The sequence below is a fragment of the Glycine max genome, chromosome 5 (genome assembly GCF_000004515.6).
Source record: "Glycine max cultivar Williams 82 chromosome 5, Glycine_max_v4.0, whole genome shotgun sequence".
Classification (NCBI taxonomy): Eukaryota; Viridiplantae; Streptophyta; class Magnoliopsida; order Fabales; family Fabaceae; genus Glycine; species Glycine max.
Window position 1 is genome coordinate 38121440 of NC_038241.2, and position 16005 is coordinate 38137444.

At 32.5% G+C, this 16005-nt stretch overlaps 2 protein-coding genes across 6 annotated transcripts; both read left to right on the plus strand.

Moving 5' to 3' along the window:
- Positions 1-5417, plus strand: LOC100786508 (MACPF domain-containing protein At4g24290). Of its 5 annotated transcripts, XM_006580298.4 has the most exons (8): positions 1-448; positions 725-771; positions 1366-1633; positions 1730-1968; positions 2287-2485; positions 3548-3731; positions 4084-4250; positions 4708-5417. In XM_006580298.4, exons 3-8 carry the CDS (start codon positions 1382-1384, stop codon positions 5386-5388), a joined length of 1722 nt encoding a protein of 573 aa, XP_006580361.1. In that variant the 5' UTR covers positions 1-448; positions 725-771; positions 1366-1381; the 3' UTR covers positions 5389-5417. The 5 variants fall into 5 exon arrangements, with proteins under 5 accessions (XP_006580361.1, XP_006580362.1, XP_006580358.1 ...); XM_006580299.4 differs by lacking the exon at positions 725-771 and having other exon boundaries at positions 56-448; XM_006580295.3 differs by lacking the exon at positions 1-448 and having other exon boundaries at positions 483-771; positions 1389-1633.
- Positions 5418-8608: 3191 nt separating this feature from the next.
- Positions 8609-14901, plus strand: LOC100787052 (MACPF domain-containing protein At4g24290). The gene is made up of 6 exons (XM_003524273.5): positions 8609-9123; positions 9392-9630; positions 11559-11760; positions 12637-12820; positions 13265-13431; positions 13885-14901. Exons 1-6 carry the CDS (start codon positions 8872-8874, stop codon positions 14551-14553), a joined length of 1713 nt encoding a protein of 570 aa, XP_003524321.1. The 5' UTR covers positions 8609-8871; the 3' UTR covers positions 14554-14901.
- The last annotated feature ends 1104 nt before the right edge of the window (positions 14902-16005 follow it).

Below are 16005 nucleotides of genomic sequence, written 5' to 3' on the forward strand. Positions count from 1 at the left end.
TCGTACTTTATATAAAAACTAAAATATGTTTTCATCCTCCAATAGTTTGTGAAGGTTGAATTTTCAGGTTAAAAATTAGCATGAATAACATAAAAATAGTCACAAATTACATTAGTATTTATTTTCCCCTTTAATCTGTGGTGATTTCCATTACCCAGAAGTTCTCCGTGACAGCCATAAACACATACAACAACATAACTGGCAAAATTCCGTCAAAATCCTCACATGGATTGCTTGAAAAGAATAGTCTAGATGCCACACACGCGCGCCAACAAAAAGTCTATTGCTATCAAGTGAAATACAAGTTAGTCCAAAAACACCAGAAAAGAGGAGAGGGGACAAATAACTTACTGGTTGAAGGCATACCTTGAAGAGGAGGAAAAAAAAATCGCAATTTTGCTGGGCAGCCAATGACGAACGATGAAAGTGGATTGTTGAAGACTTGAAGGTAATTTTTTAAATTTCTGTTAGCTTTTTCTTGATATTCTACAAAAATTGGCATTTTTTAAAATTTTTACTTTGCTAGTTATACAATTGGTCGTGAGTTGTTTGTTGACTTTGGGCCAGTACAAGAATTAGTGGCATTGATAGGTATTTCTATCTATCTAGCAACTAGAAATTAGAATAATAAAATATTAAGAAAAATGTAAATGCAATACTTAATTCATAACTTCTGGGAAAGAGGCACGAGGTTACATATAGAGCTCCTTCTTCTTCCTTCCAGCACCGCCACTCCACCTCCCTCTCCCGCGACGCCAACGTCCACTAAAGGTATTTTTTTTCCCTTCCTCTTCTGTTGCATTTTCGTTCTTATTTTTTTTCTTCTTTCATTGTTTTTTTCTTATTCCCAGGATGTTGTTGGTTTGTTTGTACATTTTTTTAACATTGTGCTGAGATATTCAGGATCTTTCTACAAGAATTTATTCTCTATTTTGGAGATCTTTATCCTATCTTTATTGTAAGATCTTTACAAGATCAGATCTTGCTCAAGATGTGACATTAAAGATGCTCTCATAGCGTAGGTGACAAAGACCCAATGATCACTACAGCTAGGGCCAATTAAATACCTTAATATAATATAAATTAAAGCTGAAAATCCTCTAAGTATAACGGCATTCTAGTTCCTACTAAAGCAATCAGACACGTGCACATAATGTCTAAAGTATGAAAACCATAAGCCTGATCTACTAAAGTCAAGGCCTCCGCGTACGTAGTCCCTCTTCCTGTCTAGTTCCTACTAAAGCAAATCAATGACACCAACTTCAGCTCCCAAATTTTGGCTGAAAGATTATGAAACATCATAGGATATGTTCTTTATAATCTTTATTTGTGTTGATTTTGCCTTGCTTGCATTGAATGTTCTAGACCTTCAAATTGAGTAATGGCAGCAAGTGATTTGCGTTTGGAAGCAGCCCAGAATGCCATAAACTCAATTGGGTTGGGTTTTGACATAACGCAAGATATAAGTTTTGACAACTGTAAGAAGGGTTCGAGGTTGATATTTGTCAATGAGGAACAGTGCCGTCATCTTGAGATTCCTGGAGGGGTTTCAATTCCAAATGTCCCTAACTCCATCAAATGTGTCAGAGGAGAATCAATTAGATTCGAATCGGATGTTCTCACCCGGGATCAGGCATGTTAATTATGAATATGGTACCATGGTTAAACTTAAATACTTATATTAACCTTAAGACGGATGTTAATTTTGTGATCCTATAATGTCTTTCAGATGATGGAGCACTTCAACCAGCAAATGCTCCTTTCAGGAAATCTTGCAAGTGGTCATTTATGTGCTTCATTTGGGTTATCTGATCGAAGTATAAAAGATTTGGCTTCTATCAAGTCTCTTGCTTATGATGGTTGGTTTATCAAACGCTATACCATTGAATTAGAAAGGCATCACTGTAAAATCCTTGATCAGGTCGAAGAAGCAGTGCCATCATCATGGGACCCTGAGGCACTGGCAAGGTAAGACCCCAGAACTGCACACGTTAACAATTGAACTTCTCTTGCACACTTACCATTTCAACAGACTTATACGAGATCATGATATATAGGTATTGTTTGGTTCCTAAAAATCCAAGTTATTCCTTCTGGCATAAAAACAGCCCACCCAACCCATAAACTAAGTTTGTATCCAACAAACAGCATATAATATATTTTTTCGTTAATTACTTGATGATCATGCTCTTTTTTCATTGATGCAAACTTTATTATGATGGGTGTCATTGAGTATATTTGTAATTTCACGGTAATAAGATTATTTGTACTGATTCTTCATGCAAGGTTTATACAACGTTTTGGAACTCATGTCATAGTTGGGGTGAGCATGGGAGGGAAGGATGTGTTATACCTCAGACAAGAGGATACATCATATCTTGGTCCAACTAGTATTCAGAAACTTTTGAAGGACACAGCTAGCAGGAAGTTCAAGGATTCTGCAGAAAATCATAGCATAGCTTCTGAAGATTTATTTAACGAAAAAGTGATGTCCTTGCACATCTTTCTTGACTTACTTTGGCCTGCATGTTTTGTTGGAAACAAAAAATAATTATTATAATAAGTTTAAAATCAAAAAAATTTTCTTAATGAAAAATTATATATGGATTTGATTCTAAGGAAGGACTTGTAGAAAATCCTTCCCCTTCCATCCCCCCCCCCCCCCCCCTCCCCGCGCCAAAAAAAAAAAAGAAAGAAAGAAAAACTGAGTATGCATGTTTTCTGCCAAAAGAGTACAATTCCCATAAAAGAAAATTTTACAAATCGAATTCATGATAGAAATTTCTATTTTTGATCATTAACTCACTTGAAATTTTTTGAGTTAATTGCTAGTTATAACTTTGCTAACTTGTGCATCAAGAATGCTGTTGTTAGTGACAAATTTAAAATCATTGCAGTTTTACATGCTACAATATTTGCATTATAAGGTGTTACAAGTGCAACTCAAGTATCAAGCATCAAGAATTTTGAGTTAATTTGCTAGTTATAACTTTTGTAACTCAAGAGATTGTTATTATTTGTGTTAGTTGTTGGTAATCCAAATGTATGTACATGTTAAAATATTTGCATCATAAGGTGCTACAAGTGCAAATAAATTTCTTACTTGCATATAGCATGTATCTTACATTACATATGAAATTGCCCCCCCAGCATAGAAATTTTCTTGTATCAAAGAATGATAATTCAATTTATACATGTCCAGCCGGCCAGACAGAATGGTTGGATCTTCCTTTAGTACCATACTACCATTAATTTTCTTTTATCTTACACTAAAATAACTCATCTTGAACTTCTAAATTCTGTTTAGAATGCTACTATGTCAATGTCCCCTCCATGAAGAACTAGGTTAATGTATTAGCATCACAATATTAATGTTTAATGTCCAATATAATGAAGAAAGGCTTGTTCTGTAATTCTCTGTTAATATATTTACTGCATTTTTGCCTCTTTCTGTGTCATGCAATGCAACAGATGTTACAAACACAAAAGCTTTTTAAATTTCCTAACTGCATTGATACTCCATAAATTTTCTCAATTGGGTTTGCAGAATCTTTTTGTGATACATAGTAGGAGAGGTGGAAGCATTCAAAAGATGTATCATAGTGAATGGTTGGATACTATTGACTCGGAACCTGATGTAATATCAATGCTTCTTCTCCCTCTGACATCCCTTTGGAATAGAAGCGGCAGAAATGGATTTGTGAGCCATGCCATAAATCTCTATCACCGTTGTAAGTGATTATTTTATATGTTTTGTTGCACAAATATTTCATAGAACAGTAAAATTTGTCCTTTTTATCCTACCTAAATTTAAGAAAATGATCATTATGTCAAGAAAAATGGTATTATCTACTGACAATAAACCTAAGTGAGGGCTTGTTTACTTTAAAAAAAAAAAATTCCTTTGCTGGTTTCATTTTTACTTATAAATAAAAGTGTCATCTTATTTTCATTAGTTGTATGCAAATCTTTGAAATCAGAAAAAAAGTGAAAATAAGGTGAAGTAAAAATAGAAAACAGTTTTTAAATCAAACAGCTCCTATCTTAGTTGAACCTGCATGTAAACTGTGGCTGCTGAAACAGACAAACCTCCAATTGAAGACCTTCATCAATTTTTGGAGTTTCAGCTACCAAGACATTGGGCACCTGTAGCTAGTGAGATAAGCCTTGGTTCTCATCATAAGCATCAAGTGAACACCTGGATACGATTTAGTATCTTGGGTCCCAGGCTTTACATAAATACAATTCCAGTAAGTTTTCCATCTTGCACTTTTAATGTGCATTTTATAAGTTGAAGTTTCCCACGCTTCCAGTGTTTCTAATAAACTGTGAGTGGAAAAAGATGGTAAAGTGATGTACCTTACTCTCCTTTGTATTTCTTTTTGTTATAAATAATTAAATACAAGGAAGGCATGAGTAGCTTCTCTGCATACTTGTTGAATATGTACGGAGTGCTGTTTTCTCTTTACATTGATAGAGTTAATGTGAAATATCAGTTCACGATTTAATTTTCAATAATGTTCTGACCTTCTGTTGCTAACAGTTAGGTGGCCATGTAGCATTATCTCCCATAATAATCTTACTAGTATCAAACTCTACATGTTACATACATATCAATAGTAGAAGTACTAACATACTCGTAACATCTTTCTGTACATTATATAATAATTAATTTGATAGTCTTTATTCATTTTTCCTTAATAACAGGTGGATGTAGGTAATAGACCAGTGGTTGGGCTAAGATTACAATTGGAAGGGAGAAGCAGCAATCGGTTGGCCATTCATCTGCAGCATCTGGCTTCTCTACCCAAGTCCTTATCAGTTTCTGACAACTCAAATGCTTACTTGTCTTGTGACTCATATAACTGCAATTTGCATAAGAAAGTTAAATGGAACTCCTTATCATATGTTTGTACTGCTCCTGTTGAATCGGATGATAGTGTTTCCATTGTGACAGGAGCTCAATTACAGGTTGAAAACAAGTGTCTCTTTTTAAGGCTATGTTTCTCTAAAGTCATTGGTGTCACTTTACGGAAGGCACCTGAGTGGGATCAATCCCCCAGTCTTGGCCAGTTCAGCATCAAGACTTGGGGCATCTTAACAACATTTATTTCCAAAGCGGAACAAAGGGATCATCCAAAGCCGGGTGATGTAACCATTGGTTCCAGTATATATTCTGCTGCACGCCTTGCACCAGTGCGCACGCCTAAGCTTCTAAGGTTTGTTGACACAACGGAAATTATGCGAGGACCGGTAGATACTCCCGGACATTGGGTTGTATCCGGAGCAAGGTTGCATGTTCAGGATGCCAAAATATATTTGCATGTTAAGTATTCACTATTTTCCTTTGCTATGCAAACTGAAACTGGAGCTTCACAAGTACTTTAATCATCACTTCACCTTCCTTTTCTATCAAAGGTGCTTCACTGTCTTGTTGCTTGCATAGCTAATTAACTTCTTTTGGTTATGTTTTGCTGCTCTTTGTTGTTTTTTATTCATATCCTTTCACATTAATTAGATTCTTCGTGTGTTTGAAATACGATAAATCACATTAGAAGGGGGTCAAATAGTGTACTAGTCAAAGTATAAAACCTTTTCGAAATGGAAGATGCTATAATAAACAAGTTGATAAGAACTCTCGTCCAGTGACTAAAAGTGGACTATCGTTTAGAGATGTATAAAACCTATTTTCAGTTAAAACCTCGTGTGCAAAATGTGTCAACAATGGACTTTGAAATACTTTGATAAGCTAAAGAATAACAGCAAAAATACTTTGTTTTATACTGATTCACTCAACCTGAGTTATGTCTATTTCTCTTTTACCAACCAACTAGTAAAGGGTTTCGCTAATCAAATTTGATTACAACAAGTATTTTTTATCACTTTTGACTTACAAGTATTTTCAAGGCCACTACTAGCACAATCCTTAAACTTACAATAAAGTTCTAATGTCTCACAAGTATTTTGTGTATTACAAAGAATGAATTCTCTTAAGCTTTCATCATTGGACTCATCATCATAAGATGTACCAGTGTTGATACCTTTGGATGAGCTTTTAGATGTAGGTCTAGATGAGGATTCTTTGCAAGTTGAAGATGCTTTTACTTTTTGTGTTATTAGGGCCAAGGATTTTTCTTTTTTGAACCCTTCATCTTGTTGAATTTCCTGCTTATGAACCTTTAAGGTCCTAATAAGATCTTCAATGGACATGGAGTCCAGGAACTTCTTAGAATTTTGTCAATATTATCATAGTTATCAAAAGTCTTGTTAAGACAATGTAATTCATTTAAAATAGTTTGGAAGCGTCCAAATATGACTTGTATATCTTCACCGTCTTCCATAGTGAAGAGTTCATACTTACGTGTCAAGAAGCTGAGTCTGTTGCATTTTATCCGTGAGGATCCTCCATACATTAAAGCTAATGTGTCCTACATTTGTTTTACACTTCTATAGTTGTGTACCTTTGTATATTCTTCCTCAAAGAGGGTGCACAACAGAGCGTTTTGAGTTTTAGAGTTCAGCAACAACCTATATCTTTGAGCATCTGTCTAGGAGGTTCTGAGAATTTTATTCAGCTGATCATCCAATGGAATATAGTTGCCATGTTCTATGATATCTCAGAGGTCTATGTTTATGGATTCGAAATGAGCTATTATATGTTCCTTCCAGTAGTTGTATTTGACGCTTTTGAATAATGAAGGTTTGTTTGTGGTATACCCTTTTTTCATATCTATTTGACTTTAGGATATTTCCTTTGTATTTGTGAAAATACTTAACCTGAGGGGCTAATGTCAACTGAAATACAATAAATCACACAAGAATGAGGGTTAAATAGTGTATTAGTCAAAGTATAAAACCTTTTCGAAATGGAAGATGTTATAATAAACAAGTTGATAAGAACCTTCGTCTAGTACTAAAAGTGGATTGTCGTCCAGTGATGTATAAAACTTATTTTCTGTGAAAATCTTGTGAGCAAAATGTGCCAATAAGGGACTTTGAAATACTTTGATAAGTTAAGAAAAAGCAGTAAAAATACTTCATTTTATACTGATTTACTTAACCAAAGCTATGTCTATTTCTCCTTTACCAACCAATAAAGGGTTCTACTAATCAAATTTGATTACAACAAGTATTCTTTTTCTGCCACTTCTTGCTTACAAGTATTTTCAAGGCCACTATTGACATAATCCTTAGATTCTCCCTAAATTTATGAACACACAAGTATTGTTTTGTCACTAAGTCCTGACTTTCACAAACAAAAATTTGATATAAAATCATAAATTCTTTACAACACTCAACAAGTGAATTTACAATAAAGTTCTAATCTCTCACAAGTACTTTGTGTATCACAAAGAATGAACTTTCTTAAGCTTAGTGTATTTCTCAACTAATGTTTTACTTTTCTCTCGTTTCTTGATTCAGAACTCTTATTTTTTCTGCACTTGTTCATTATCATTCTTCAATCCTTGATATCGTATTTATAGGTAGAGAGACGCTTGTGATCGTGGAGAGTATCTTTGAAATTGAATAATATGACTATTGTGCATATTAATCTTGTTTCCTAAAATAAACAAAAATTACGCGTTTCTGTTTAATAAGATCATGATTTTTCATATCTGTCATTCATAGCTCAATATGACCGTTAGACATATAAAAGGAAATAAAAGATAGATTTGCAGATATGTTCCTTTTAAACAAAATCATATAAACTGGAATAAATTAATAATTCAAATGAAATGTTTGTTCCATTTATTGTTTGGATGAACTGGATGAGTACTCCCTACTTTCAGTAGACGAGGTATTTATTATTGGATAAGTCTCATATGATGTTTCTTCTAGTCATCAAACTTGTTTGACTTACATGTAATAGAATGGTTGAAACAAATTTATATCTGTATTTTTATCAAAACCTTAAGAGATGTCTGGGTCGTCCAGTGATGGATCGTTCTGTATCTAACATGTGCAACTATATTGTGGAAAGAGGCTAAAAATTCAATGTTTGAGTAATAGAAGAATGGCTTTGTTGTTCAAATTAAAGGATGTTAGATGCCAATATACACCTTCTAATCTTTAAGTGGTTCCATATTAGTAATAATTCACTCACTCTAGTCAACCAAATGAACTAGATTATTCGTTATATGGTATTCTTTTTTATGTTAGGTTTTTTTTAATATTAACCTTTATTATTGATATTAAAGTGTTAAAAATAATAAATTTTTATTTAAAAACTATCATCATACAAGAAGTTAGCTTTTTTTTAAAAGAAGGAAAAGAAAAAAATAACTACAAAATGTTATAATTTTTCTTAAAAAAAAGTTACAAAATATGATAAGTTCACAAGAAGTAGCTTTTTTTTAAAAAAAAAATATTATTATCATCATGATTATTATTATTATTTTGTAGTTCCTTCTTTTTTTTATCAAAATATTATAATTTTAAATTTCTATTAAGTCCTTTGTATCTCTCATAACCTAAATGAATCTTTACTTTTTTATTATTATTATTATTATTTCTTGATCAATCAGCACAAGTAATTATTTTACCTACCAAAAATACCATAACTATGATAAGTTTTGTATCTTGTTCATGAGTCCTAAGATGTTGTGCGTTATTATGATATGATGATATCATCCACTCAAGTCAACAGTCAACTCCGTGTACGTGGTCCTGATTCCTTGCTGCTTCCTACTGTTCTAAAAGCAAAATCAATGACACCAACTTCTGCTCCCCAATATCTATGTAACTTCCTAGAACGTTCTTTTTTGTAAAATTAAGTCTTTGCCTATGTTGATCTTAATGGAGTGTGCGTTAGTTTTCTCTTCTCCTTTAATATTTGCCTCGCTTCCATGTTATATACCTTCAAATTGAGTGATGGCACCAAGAGTTTCGAGTTTAGAAGCAGCCCAGAAAGCCATAAACTCAATTGGGTTGGGTTTTGACATAACACAAGATATAGCTTTTGACAACTGTAAGAAGGGTTCAAGGTTGATATTTGTCAATGAGAAGCAGTGCCGTAATCTGGAGATTCCTGGAGGGGTTTCAATTCCAAATGTCCCTAACTCTATCAAATGTGTCAGAGGGGAATCCATTAGAGTCCATTCAGAAGTTCTCACCTTGCAACAGGCATGTTAAGAATATTATGTTACCGTGTTTATATACTTTAGAAATGTTAATAACGTATTTTCTAACACATTTTTGTTAATATATTATTAATTATTAGTTAAAATTTATTAAAAAAATCACAATTTTATGAATTTTACTTATTATTTAATGAATTCGACTCATGATTAGAAGAAGTATTACAGTAAGAAAGTTGCTAGCTCTTTTCTTTATGTACTTGTATTGACCTATAGATAGATGCTACTTTTTGTGACCCTATGATGTCTTTCAGATGTTGGAGCACTTCAACCAGGAAATGTGCCTTGGAGGACAAACTGCATCTGGCCATTTCTGTGCTTCATTTGGGTTATCTTGTCGAAATATAAAAGATTTGGCTTCTATCAAGTCTCTTGCATATGATGGGTGGTTCATCAAACGCTATGCCGTTGAATTAGAAAGGTATCAGGGTGAACTCCTTGATCATGTCAAAGAAGCAGTGCCATCATCATGGGATCCTGAGGCCTTGGCAAGGTAAGATCCCGAGGCCTTTTTTGTTGTAGTAAGAAGTAACAACTTACTACTCCATGTATCAAAAAAAGAAGTCTTCTGGCTTAGAAATTATGAGCTTATCTTGCACATTACTTACCATTTCAACAGAGTTATACCATCATGATAGGTATTGTTTGGTTCCTAAAGATCGAAGTTATTCATTCTGTCAAATAATAACAAATCGTCCAATTAATGCAAGTTCAAACCTTTTTTGTTAATTTCAATCTATTTATAGACCACATATAATGCTTTCTTTCATCAGATATAATGTATCATGTATAAAACAATTTCATTAATGTCATTATAAAGTTCAATCTGTATATTCCAAAAATCTCCTCATGCACTACTCTGCATTAATTATTCAATTATTATCATCATTAATTATTCAATTATTACTTAATGTTCATTTTTTTTAACTAAATACCTGAACAAAATTTCAATTTCATTTTATTACCTGTATTTAGTCGTCTTCCGTTAAGTTAAGTGATGACCTAACAGAGTGTCACATCATCACGTTTTGTCACGGACATCTCATTATCACATTATTACCTTAAATGACATAGCACTAACGTGTCAGTGATTGGACGTGATGATGTGACATCCTGTTTGGCACATCATCACTTAATGGAAGACAACTAACGACAGGTGGTAAAATAAAATTGATTTTTTTTTCAAGTAGATATTTGACAAGGAATAAATTTTTAGGTAATAATCTAAAAAAGATTTATTTTTCAGGTATGAAAAACTTATTTAATATATGACATGAAAAACTTATTTAAACGATATATAATTGATGTTTTGCAATTTATGATTAATGTATACATGTAACATGTTATCCCTCCCTCTTCCTTCACTATTCTCTTGATCCAAAATATATATCTCACTGTTGGATTCTCTTTTAGCTTTATTCAGGTATTAAATGTATGTAATTTAACTCTTTAATTTTACTTTTAATATTATCTTATTAATCTAGCTCAATTAATTAAACACGATAAATTGATAGTGGGTTATTATAAATTTTAAATAGTATTTTTTTATTCTTACCAATAAAAAAATATCTTATTTAGTTTGACGTATTTCTTATTTTGAATAAGGAATTATCTTTAAAAAATAAAAAAAAAAGTTTCTTAAAGTAAATTACATATATGTTCATCATGTTATTTCAATTAATTTTTAGTTTTTTTGACAATTTTTACAAATATTTGATCAAATAAAAGTGTTTGAGAAATGATTTTTTTTATTAACTTATAAGCTTTGTTTTTAAACATAACTTAAATTTACGATTACTATTTTTATTTTTATTTTCAATAAAATAATAAAATTTATCATTTATCATTTTATCTGAAATTAAATTATTTATTTTGATAAAACTCCTCATTATCATTTGTTAACTAAAAAATTGTTTTTCAAATTGGTTTAAATAAGTTTTTCATATTTGGAAAAATAAATCGTTTTCAAATTACTACCTATTTTTTATCAAATATCTACCTGAAAAAAATTTAGTTTCATTCTACTACATGTTAATTTTCTTCCGTTAAATGATGACGTGATAGAAGTGTTACGTCATCACGCCCAATCACTTACACATCAGTGTCACGTCATTGAAGGTAATGATGCATGTAATGACGTGGTACATGAAGATGTAGTACTCTATTTGTCACGTCATCACTTAACGGAAGACGACTAACGACAAATAGTAAAATGAAACTAAAATTTTTTTCATGTGCTTAGTTGAAAAAAATGAATATTAAATAATAATTTAAAAGCAACTTATATTTCAGTATGAACAACTTAATCAAACCTTTAATCAATGCAAATCACATTATGAAGGGCTGTCATTGAGTGAAGCAATTGACATCTTATAACTGTAATTTCACAATGATAAAATTATTTGTATTGATTCATGCAAGGTTTATAGAACGTTTTGGAACTCATGTCATAGTTGGGGTGAGCATGGGAGGGAAGGATGTGCTATATCTTAGACAAGGGGATACATCATATCTTGGTCCTACTAGTATTCAGAAACTTTTGAAGGACACAGCTAATATGAAGTTCAAGGATTCTGCAGACAATCATTGCCTGGCTTCTGAAGACTTATGTAACCAAAAAGAGGTGTCATTGCACTTCTTCATTGACTCACTGTTGTCTTTCTGCAAGTTTTGTTGGAAAAAGAAAATAATTATCATAAAAGGTGTTTTGCGTGAATATTTTATATATTGGTTGATTCTAAGGCAGGACTTGTAGACAATCCTTCCCCTTCCATATGCCCTCAAAAATAAAATAAACTTGAGTATGCTTGTTTTTGCTAAAAAAGTATTATTCCCATAAATATAATAAAATTATAAAAATTGAATTTTTAGTGCAATTTCTGTTTGTTGATCATTAACTTACATGTAATTTGTTGAGTTAATTATCTAGTTATGACTTTGCTGACTTTGCTAACTCATGCATCCAGTATGCAATTAGTGAAAAATTTAAACTCATTGCAGATTTACATGTTAAAATATTTGCATCATAAGGTGCTACAAGTGCAACCAGAATTTCTTACTTGCAAATAGTATGTGCCTTACATTACATATGGAATTGCTCGTTCAACTTAGAAATTTTCTTCTACAAGAATGATTATTATTTTATGCATGTCCAGCTGCACAGAATGGTTGGACCTTCCTTTATTACCATACTACCATTAATTATCTCTTCTTATCTTACAATGAAATAATTCATCCTGAAATTTTAAATTCTGTTAGAATGCTACTGTGTAAATGTTCCTTTCATGAAGAACTAGTATAATGCAACTATTAGTGTCACATCATTAATATTTAATTTCCAATATAATGAAGAAATGTTTGTTCTGTTATGCTCTGTTAATATATGCACTGCATTTTTGCCCAAGTCCCTCTCGTGCAATGTAACTGATGTTACAACCAAAAAGTTTTTCAAATTTCCTAATTGCATTGATCATTAATAAATTCTCAACTATGTTTGCAGAATCTTTTTATGGTACATAGTAGGAGGGGAGGAAGCAATCAAAAGATGTATCATAATGAATGGTTGGATACTATTGACTTGGAACCTGATGTAATATCATTGTTCCTTCTCCCTCTGACATCCCTTTTGACAAGTATCCGCGGGAGTGGATTTGTGAGCCATGCCATAAATCTGTATCTCCGTTGTAAGCCATTATTTGATTTGTTTTGTTGCACAAATATTTCACTGAACATTAGTAAACATTTGTCCTTTCTACCTAAATTTCAGAAGATGATCATCGTGTCATGAAATTCTTTTTTATCCACAGATAAAAAATCTAGGGGCTTTATTACTTTTAGAAAATGTTTTCATTTCTGGTCTTCATTTTCAATTACAAGAATGTCTCCTTATTTTTACTTTGTTTCTAGAAAACATTTTCTCGGACTGTACAGTTCCTAAGTGATTCTTTGAAGGGAACTCAATTGACCACTTTCCTTTATTTTGTCTAGCACACTGGTAGAAATTAGTAATGGGTTTTTCTGTTGTAAACTTAAAAGGGTTAGAATGGATAAACTCTCATATGTATATAATAACTCTTTCTGAAACTGAATTAGCTGAACCTGCATGTAAACTGTGACTGCTGAAACAGACAAACCTTCAATTGAAGACCTTCATCAATTTTGTGAGTTTCAGCTACCAAGACAATGGGCACCTGTACTTAGTGAGATTCGTCTTGGTTCCCGTTGGAAGCATCAAGTGAACACCTGGCTAAAATTTAGTATCTTGGGTCCCAAGCTTTACATAAATACAATTCCAGTAAGTTTTCCATCTTGCATTTTTATGTGCATTTTATGAGTAAAATGTTCCCATGCTTTCAATGTTTCTAATAAACTATGAGCACAAAAAGATGTACCTTACTCTCCTTCTTTCTTTCCTCTTGTTATAAACATATAGAAGGCAGGAGTAGTTTCTCTACATACATGTTGAATACGTATGATGTCGTGGTGTGTTGCTTTCTCTTTTTACTCAGAAGTTAATATAAGTATCATGGTTCATGATTTAATCATCTAAAATGTTGTGACCTTCTGTTGATAAAAGGGTATATGGCTCTGATGGTAGTAAACACCAACCAACCTTGCATTTTACATACATATTGATATAGTAGAAGTACTAACATACTAGTAACATTCGCAACTTAGGAGAAGTGCAGCTTCTATACATTATAAAATAATGAATTTATAATCTTGGTTCGTTTTTCCTTGATGGCAGGTAGATGTAGGTAATAGACCAGTAGTTGGGCTAAGATTACAATTGGAAGGGAGAACAAGCAACCGGTTGGCCATTCATCTGCAGCATCTGGCTTCTCTACCCAAGTCCTTACCACTTTCTGACAACGCAAATACGTACTTGTCTTGTGACTCATATAGCTGCAACTTGCATAAGAAAGTTAAATGGAACTCCTTTTCATACGTTTGTACTGCTCCAGTTGAGTCGGATGATAGTGTTTCCATTGTGACAGGAGCTCAGTTACAAGTTGAAAAGAAGTGTCTCCTTTTGAGGCTGCGTTTCTCTAAAGTAATTGGTGCAATTCTGCAGAAGGAACCTGAGTGGGATCAATCCTCCAGTCTTGGCCAGTTTAGCAACAAGTCTGGGGGTATCTTAGCATTTATTTCCAAAGAGGGACAGAGGGGTCATCCAAAGCCAGGTGATAAAACCATTGGTTCCAATACATATTCGTCTGCACGCCCTGCGCCAGTGCACACACCTAAGCTTCAAAGATTTGTTGACACAACCGAAATGATGAGAGGACCAGAAGATACTCCCGGATATTGGGTTGTGTCCGGGGCAAGGCTTTCTGTTGAGCATGGCAAAATATATCTCCTTGTTAAGTATTCATTATTATCCTTTGTTATGCAAAGTGAAAGTGAAGCTTCATAGAAGTGCTTTAATGATCACTTCACCTTCCTTTGAAGTTAAAGGCGCCTCACTGCCTGCATGCTTAGCTTCTTCTATGAAGCTTTCAGTTTCACTGGAAAATAGTGAATACTTAACAAGGAGATATATTTTTCCATGCTCGACAGGAAGACTTGCTCTCGATTCAACCAATGCGAAATTAGTCCTTCACACTATTTTGACAGATAATATGTAGTTTGAAATATAAATAAATGTCAATTGCTTAGATAATACGTCAAGAAGTGTGTAATTTATGTGAGATTTTATGTACATAACTAAAAAGAATATCAAATGATTTATGATTGGCATATGGTATAATTTTGTTTTCTAACTTCTACGGGAAAGTTATTAAATGGTGTAGTGTAAGTACAGATAATTGATACATGGTATCAGTTGTGCCAATTGATCCTCACCATATACATATATGTGTGACATATCAAGTTAGATGAGTGTTTGTATGAAAGGGTGGGAAAAATAAATTTAAACTATGCAATCATACATGAATGGGTTGGATTTATTGATTTAAAGCTATTTAATGATGACATGATCAATTTAAAATGTTACATAACTTTATATTTTAATCTTCAGGACCAAACTAGACCTTAAACGACTTCATCATATATCTTCATCTTTCAAACTTGAACTCTGCCGGGGGAGGGGGGGGATTAATAACATAATAAATATTGAAATAATCAAGTAAAATTTTCATTTTAAATATTTTATTTTTCTCCCATTTCTTTCTGTGAGAGGTGAGACTTTTTCATTTTGTGAATGTCATTATATTTGTTTTTCTCCTCTTTAATTATTTTCTGTGTCTATAAAGAACATGCACCTCTACATAATAGCTTATCAACGTGTTGAACACTTCTTAGATATGACACTTGTTAGACCCGCTTAGGACCGATGTCAAACACTCTTCAATGTGTCACAATTATAAAAAAAATTCCAGCTCAGACACCTTCCTATTGTGGCTTGGGCATGAGCCAAGAGAGTGACCAATACTTACTCTTGACCAGACACCACACTTCTTAGACATTATTCCTTCCGAACTTAATTATAAACAAAAATAAAATAAAGGTTTGATGGACTCAAATATAACCACAAGTAAACTATTTCCATTTCTAAAAATATTTTTTAATTAATTGAAATTTTATTTTCAATGATTTTTTTATTCAAGATATCCAATTCCAATAATGAAAGATATTTTGAGAAAAAAAATATATTATATAAATGTGATTAGTAAAATTAAATGATATTAATTAATTTTCTTAATTAACACAAAAAATAATTAATTTTACTTATATTTGAGTTGAAAGAGAATACTACACAAAAATGTTAAAATATTGAAAAAAAAACTTATATTTTAATTGCAAGGCTCTTAGCATTTTTTTAAACGTGTTATCATATGGCTTAACCAGTTGAATTAACTTTTTAGGA

What these genes read in the sequence shown, in the direction of transcription:
- LOC100786508 (XM_006580295.3), top strand. Translation starts at nt 651, where the DNA reads ATGCAATACTTAATTCATAACTTCTGGGAAAGAGGCACGAGGTTACAT. An exon ending in GACGCCAACGTCCACTAAAG is followed by an intron (nt 772 to 1,388) that starts GTATTTTTTTTC and finishes GAGTAATGGCAG; the next exon opens with CAAGTGATTTGCGTTTGGAA. An exon ending in CATAAATCTCTATCACCGTT is followed by an intron (nt 3,732 to 4,083) that starts GTAAGTGATTAT and finishes CTGCTGAAACAG; the next exon opens with ACAAACCTCCAATTGAAGAC.
- LOC100787052 (XM_003524273.5), top strand. Translation starts at nt 8,872, where the DNA reads ATGGCACCAAGAGTTTCGAGTTTAGAAGCAGCCCAGAAAGCCATAAAC. An exon ending in ACTTATGTAACCAAAAAGAG is followed by an intron (nt 11,761 to 12,636) that starts GTGTCATTGCAC and finishes CTATGTTTGCAG; the next exon opens with AATCTTTTTATGGTACATAG. An exon ending in TTTACATAAATACAATTCCA is followed by an intron (nt 13,432 to 13,884) that starts GTAAGTTTTCCA and finishes CCTTGATGGCAG; the next exon opens with GTAGATGTAGGTAATAGACC.